Source organism: Limulus polyphemus, unplaced genomic scaffold, assembly GCF_000517525.1.
Source record: "Limulus polyphemus unplaced genomic scaffold, Limulus_polyphemus-2.1.2 Scaffold1001, whole genome shotgun sequence".
NCBI classification, from domain to species: Eukaryota; Metazoa; Arthropoda; class Merostomata; order Xiphosura; family Limulidae; genus Limulus; species Limulus polyphemus.
Window position 1 is genome coordinate 7,325 of NW_013666611.1, and position 7,898 is coordinate 15,222.

General features: G+C 33.8%; 1 protein-coding gene across 1 annotated transcript in view; it reads right to left on the reverse strand.

Annotated features, from left to right (window-relative positions):
* The window catches only part of LOC106461627 (inactive tyrosine-protein kinase 7-like), a 62,251-nt gene that overhangs the window by 6,965 nt on the left and 47,388 nt on the right, over positions 1 to 7,898 (reverse strand). The window contains exon 5 of the mRNA XM_022388633.1: positions 459 to 595. Within this exon, the coding sequence (XP_022244341.1) occupies positions 459 to 595 (137 nt within the window). The remainder of the gene's footprint in view (positions 1 to 458; positions 596 to 7,898) is intronic.

Sequence of the window (7,898 nt, forward strand, 5' to 3'; positions counted from 1 at the left end):
GTCGAAACGTTGTACATTTGCTGTTATGTTAAACTTATATTAAAGTTTTTCTTCATTACCCATTCAAGCCGTCTCTAACCATTACTATACATGTTGTTTTGTGTACCATACATAAATGGAATGATATTTTAGACTGCACCATGTATATACATGATGCCTGTTTTTATTGCACGACCTGACACTATGGGCAAAAAATGCAACTGTTACATGTGCATAGTTGTATCTAACCTAGAAAATGTATGCACATGTATTCGTGTATCAATATTTCAACAAGAAACATTATTAAATATTTTGGACCACTCCCACCTCCAATAATTTGGGTGCTTGACCCCCGTGCCTAAAGTAACAGCGTTCACGCAACATATTAAATAAAGTGAAGGTTATTTTACTATAATGGAGACCGGAGACACAGTTACAACTTAATCTAGTAGCATAACATAATTTTAATTGTTACATACATGCCACTTTAAGGTGAGCCACATATGCCTGTTGAGGGACGTCTTTAGAAGCGCTAATTCCAACACAGCGGTAAATTCCTTCATCAGAAGCTCTCACTCTAGACACCACCAGGGAGCCATTAGGGTACACAATAAACCTGTAACAAATTGATTAACAGTTACCAACAAACAACCTGCATTAAATATTGCTTTTTAATACACATAACGTAGGTAAACTAGTATGTAGAATTATACATGGGCTGTTATCTACGTTAAAATACTTTTTTTTATGCGCGAGCTTTCGGCTTTTTCACTAGAGCAATGTATAGAATAAAACAGAGAACAATCTGTGTATAATTGTACACATGCGCTAAATATTGTTAGTCTTAGCTTTAAAGGTGGTAGGTACATTGTTCAATCGTTTGGTCTGTGAAAGCGATTAAGTCTTGAGAACATACAGATTAAGAAATATATCCATATTCTATAATATTTCTATTTATTGGGAGAATTCGTTAAATTCTAGGTTATATTAATCTATCTCACTGTACAGAGTTAAAAGGTTAGAATATATGTATTTATTTCCATGAGTATGCTGTGAATGCGCTTTGATTCTGATTGATATTAACTGTAAATCGGGAAGTAAACGGCGAGTTGTATTCATTGTGGGAAAGCATTAGTTTGGTTCAAAGCAACTCTATCAGAGCAACAATTTATATTACATTAGCCTAACAATTAAGAACTATCAGCATTGTTAAAAAAATTTGAATGATTAAAGTTGACAATTAAAGGTGTTGATATAAATTCTAATGGCGATATATATATATATATATTGTTACGTATCTGCTCGTTTGATAATTTCCTTAATTTCCAGTATAAATTCTTTCCGAGGAACTTCAGTGATACTAGTCCTTTCTTAATTAAAACTAGTTTATTCTTTCTCGATACAAATTTTATAACACACGCTATAAATCACAGTGATTCACACACTTTACTTACAATGCCTACTATTCGCTTGATTCAATTATCTCTATCTTCAATCTATCTACATATCTATCTCTTCTTTTATTTCCCGGGCTTAGATACTAAAAAAGAGGGCGTCCCGAACAAACTAGGAAATTCACGATCATTCGAGAAACTCCTCGCACACGCCACCAGCGCCAATGCGTCAGCAGCATCACGTGGCTTCTGCTGTCGTAACAATATATAGCAAATTGCTCACAACTAATTCAGTATTATTATCTATGGGGTTTTTGAGTCCGTTTTGCTTCACCATATAGTAACCTAAATTAATTCAGGTATGTGAATAATATTATGGCATTTCGTCGAATTAATTATTCGATATTATATAGCGGACCAACTGTTAAATGATTGTATATACATGTTAAATATTTCTTTTCTTTGACATATATATCAGCATATGTTGTTGATCATGTGATGATGTTAATCGAAAAAATTGTCTTCTTCTGTCCATTGAATATTTACTGACAATTTGATCATTCAAGAAGCTAAAATATTCCTCTATACTTGCTTATTTCTGGCTGATCTAAATGTACCTACCTAAGAAGCGTATATTTAGGCTTCTCATCAATACTGTTTCTAGGAGATCAGTATCACAGACGTGCGATATTATACATGCAGCTGTCTAAAACTACCTAACCCGATATATTAATTTGCCATATTTCATCATATTAATACATATATGCTAGTTCAGGGTATTATGTAAGCAGACAGAACGTGTAGGTGGGATGATGTAATTATAAAATGGTCTAACATTAAAACATTAAGGCGGTTGTGACGTTGCCGGTAGTTATAAATAATATAGGCATCATCGCTACAAGTTTTATATCTTTAGTATGAAGCAATTTTGAAAAGTTAGTATATAATTTATATCATAAACAAACAAAGCACTTTGCTCATGTTCTACCAACCACCACAACAAGATTAGTCTAAACATGTCAGTATCAAAGGTTACAAGTGCTAAGCATGACATCTAATAGCTACGAGAACGACTATACACTTTGAACGGGTCATGACCGTTCTAAACACCACATTACTCAGTTAATGACTAAATTATGACGTATTAGTAGGTTGTTTTCTACTTTTCTTTATATGATTACGAAAAATGAAAGATACTTGACAAAGTTTATTATACCAAATAGTTTATGGGCACTACAACCAAGGCAACAATCTTATAACCTAATAACATAATGATCTCTTTAGCTTCAAATTTGGAAAGTGGCATTTTTATAAACAATAATACGCTGAGGTGAAAGAGACTCGTAACGAATTGATTCCAGAAACTATAAGAAAAACTATTCGCCTGTTATAACGACCCTGCCCACCAATGGCACAGCAGTATGTCTGCGGATTTACAACACCAGAGACCGGGTTTCGATACCCGTGGTGGACAGAATACAGATAGCCCATTGTGTAACTTTGTGCTTAATTATGAACAGTCAACTTATAACGACCCCTAGTGGCATTTCTGTCATGGTGATTTAATTCCATTTAAAAATATTTTGAAATAAAAAGGCTATTTAAAATGTTCTTACCGCCTAACTTAACCTCAGATTAAAACAGGGAATGGAACACAGTAATAAAATATTTTCCTTTTCAAAATACGAATCATTGAGCAAATCTATAAGTAACGGTCAATTCCGCTATTCGATTACAAAAACCCAAGAGTTAGCGGTGGGTGATTAATTAACTGTTTTCCTTCTAGTATATTACCTCTAAATTAGGAATGGCTAGGATATATGGCCCTCGAATAGCTTTTTGCGAAATCCAACAAACAAACACTCTCTCTTTGGTGTTATATATATATATAATTAAAGAGAGTGTTACTGCTTGTTTTTGTTGTTGTTGAGGCATCATTCAACAAAACGATATTCTTATTCAACAGGTATTTCTAAAATTTTAAGTATCATCGTTTTGCGTTATTAATATCAGGATATGAAAACAAAAAAACGGTTGAAGCAAGATACAGAGAAAAAAATATCAAAATTTTGCAAAATTACAGTCACCGGGTCCTAAAATGTTTGGCCTAAATGTTGCCTTTTAAAGTTCTTAGATAACTTTTTGCCATGTTTGTATTTTTATATTTTAACATGCTATAATTGTATTTGTTATTTTCGTCTTCAGAATAAATTATCATCTTCCTTAAAATATAAAAAAGAATTATATCCTAATTGGTCACTTCAAGTGAACGAGACGCGAAAATAGTTACTATAATTTTTATATTTTTAACAGCAGTATTTCAGCGTTTTTTTTTCTTTCTTTTTGAGCCTGCAACATTATTCGATTGCAGCTATTCCGCCAATCTAGAAAGGGGGAAGAACATTTAAATTTCAATGGCGCCGCTGTAAGAGAAGTGTTCTGAGAGACGCGGGCTTCTTGACTATCTCAATATCCACCGTACTTATCACTGCTTCGAACGAACAAGAAGACTATGAATTAGCTCGCACCCGACTCGTCGCTGCGCAACAGGAAATTAACTATGAAAGGCAAGTAGCTTACGACTGTATACAGACGGTATTTAAATTACGAAGGGGATAGCATCCACCATAATTACTTTTTTTTGTAATGAAACTCATAGAAAATGCCGCGCCACTGTCGATAAATATCACTACTTAAGCTTCTTCACGTCTCTGGTTTATCCACTCCTGGGATGGTCTCCCACAATAACAGTTTCTAAACCAAAGGTTATTAAACTTTTTGACTTACATAACCCTAAACTGCCCTTTATCCATCAGAGTACATAATCTCCGTAGCAAGCCTAACAAGACGGATATCGTCACTTGTTTTTTCACTCACATTCTCGTTTCATATAGCAAACGTCACAGTTAAAATTTATCGCATTAGACACAAGTAGGTTGTAATTGTAACAAACAACTAGCATCTCAAACAATGGTTGAAGAGCCAACCAATCACAGAGGATGATATTGTAACCATTTCAGCTACTTTATGTTACCAATACGGCATTTTTTTTGTTATTCGTTTGTTTTGTTTTATTTTTATAGCATCTCCCCCTCTTCTTATGATTATTAGGAGTAGTTCGCGAATCGCTTCCGAAAACAAATGTTCTAATTTTTGGAGTCATTCTAGCGACTGTTGATGCATATATAGCATATGTCTGCATTTTCGAAACAAAAGCTTCTCGAAAATTTCACGAGATGCACTTATAACCACAAACGTTAGGAAATCACTGAGCGTTTAAAACGTTTACTTTAAGAATGACTTCAGTTATACTAAGGTACATAACCAATGGTTCCTCAGTTTTCGCATTTAAACCACTATTTTTATAATATTATTATTATCTCCGTCACCAAAAGTGGACGCAGGTTGTGTTTTCATCTGTGTGTGTGTGTGTTTGTCAGAAAGATTACTCGAAAATGGCTGAATGGATTTTGACAAAAGTTGGTATATATTTGGACTATAACCCGACTTAGAATTGAGTAGTTTTTGGAGGGTCAAGGTCACAACAAGGTCATGAAAATAGAAACAAAATCCTTATCTGTTAACATGGTGAGTGATTTTTCACACTATTTTTGCTCTATAACTCAGTCAAAAATGATCAGATTTTGAAGAATTTTGGTGGACATATGTAGAATATTGTCCTACCAAAAATGGTCTGTGTCAGTTGATGACGACGGACATACAGGCATAGTTTCTTGTTTTTTGATAGCCGAATATGATCAACGCTGCGTGGCGGAGGTATGCGCTCTACTGAATGTCCCTCTAGTTACACATTTAGAATCTGAATTGTACAAATCAAAATGAATACGAAAAAAAACGAAAATCTGCAGTTTACAATATTTGTACTACAAAATTGGTACAAGTTTATTTTTTATTCTTAATTACTGTTGCCAACTTCGAAGACACTAGCAATTGTAAAAATATTCTAGCTAGTAAAGCATCAGCTATAGCACAAGAAGAATTGTCAGCCATCTTAAAGAGAATGCGACCTGTATGTTATTGGTTTTGTAGAAAAGATGGCGGCAACGTCTCGTTAAAATTTTAAACTTGTTGTTCGTTTAAGCATAAAACTACACAATGGGCTATCTGTGCTGTGCCCACCGCGGGTAATAAACCTCAATTTGTAGCTTAGTAAGCTTTCAGAATTATTGCGGAGCTACTAAGGGGCCATTTTAAAGCTTAGTGGTTGTATTATACATTTAATTAGAAATCTATTACTGAGAAGAGTGAAAGATAGCAAGTACTTTAAATGTTTACATAATAATATTTCTAAACTTGATTTAATTCAGGGTAAATACTCAATATATATTATCTTATTTTTTCATGTGCGCACCTTTGTCAAAAGGGGTACGTTTCCTTTAATGTGACTCTTGAAATAATCAGGGGTGTAGTGGTGGCAGGGGTTACCGGAACACCGCTACGGCAGCTGTAGCCGGAACTGAGTCCTGACACTTCAAACTCTTAAAAATATGTATCTACAGAAATATATAAGCCATTTATCTTATACCTAAATTTAAGTGTCTTTCACAACCAAATTCTCAGAGTGTCAGAGAACATTCTGGCTGTTTGTGCCCCCCCCCCCCCCGTCGTCTACTGGTATAGCTTTTTAAGACCGTAAAGCACACACAATACACTGTAATGTCACTTTTCCTCAGGAGCTGGCGATACGCACTGTACGACAGCTTCTTCTCAAGAGCAGGTGTCAGAGCGTTAAAATGGTGCATTTTTTAAATACTTATTAACACACATGAATATGTTATTAAAACACTTAATTTAAAATACATTTTTACAATTATACTGTGTGTTTAAAGCGCACACGTTTTTAAAAGGCATGTTATTTACTTAATATACAAAAATGTAGCATTTATTTTAGTTATTCATGTTAATATGATAGGAGGTGTGCAAAGCGTTATCAAACTCAAAGCTGTTAATTTTGTAGTGTGGTTAGAAATATTGTAAATTAATAAGGTATGCGTTTTTAAAACTTGTTTTGATATTAGTGATTTTTATATGATACCCAGTAGTTTTTATAAATTTAGAAAAATCTGAAATGCATGTTTTCTTTCGGTAATATAGTCCTCCAGTAGGACACTGATAAGTCTAAAATACAGGGTTCAATCCCTCTTAGTGTAAACAGCAGATAGCTCAGTGTGGCTTTGTTCTAGAAACAAAAAAACGTGATAATATATGCGTATTCAATTTAGAACTAAATTAACTGATGATGTCCTACATCTAACAGTTATCTTAATAATAGTGTAAATTCAGCAATTCCAGTTTTTGCCGTAAATTTAGCAACTCCAATTATTACAAATCCAAAGACAGTACAGTACGTTAAATTTATCAGTTCCAAGTAATATGGTAAATTCAATCTTTCTAACTAGTACGATAAGTATGTCAGCACCAATTAATACAGCATACAACATGCTCGTGGTGGGCAGAGCACAGATAGCCTATTGTGAAGCTTTGTGCTTATCTTCAAACAATCAAACAAACAATAAAAAAAAGATATAATACGTTACATTTATCAGATCCAACAAATACGGTAAATTCATATGTTTCAACTAAATCGGTGAATTTATCAGCTTCGACTAATATGGCAAATTTAACCTTTCTAACTAGTACGATGCTAGCATATTTAACCAACTAATACAGCAGGTTCAGTATATCCAAAGATATATATATATATATACAATACCTTAACTTTAGCAGATCCAACTAAGACGGTAAATTAATTCGAGAAATTTATTAGTTCTCACTAATTCGGTAAATTTGTATGTTACAATTAATTCGGTAAATTTGTATGTTACAATTAATTCGGTAAATTTAGCAGTTTCGAATAATATGGTAAATTTAACCTTTTAAACTAATACGATATATTTGCCAGTACCAATTAATACGGTATGTTTATTCGGCCCAATTAATAGGGTACATTTTGCAGTTTCAAATAATATGGTAAATTTAGTAAACCTAAGAAGTATGGTAAACATAGCAATTTGAAATAATGAATTCAGTTTATTAATCCCATGCGGCTACTCTTAGAGTAGAAGTGCCCAGTAGTACGTTCGTCTCACATATTTAGTAGTTAGAACTCATAAGGGTGCTTTCTAGTACTGTTAATCTGTTAAATTTATTTGACATTCCATTTGAAGTCTAATCACAAATTTCCAAATACATGTAATATCGGTGCTATAAAAAACAACAACAAAAAACACGTGACAAACTTTAAGCCTATCTGCATTACTTTTATTTACAAAGTTATGCTGTAGATTATATACTTTGGAAGTCATTGGAAGACAAGATGCTTGGGGAATGTTTGTTTGTTTGTTTTGAATTTCGCGCAAAGCTACACGAGGGCTATCTGCGCTAGCCGTCCCTAATTTAGCAGTGTAAGACTAGAGGGAAGGCAGCTAGTCATCACCACCCACCGCCAACTCTTGGGCTACTCTTTTACCAACGGATAGTGGGATTGACCGTCACATTATAACG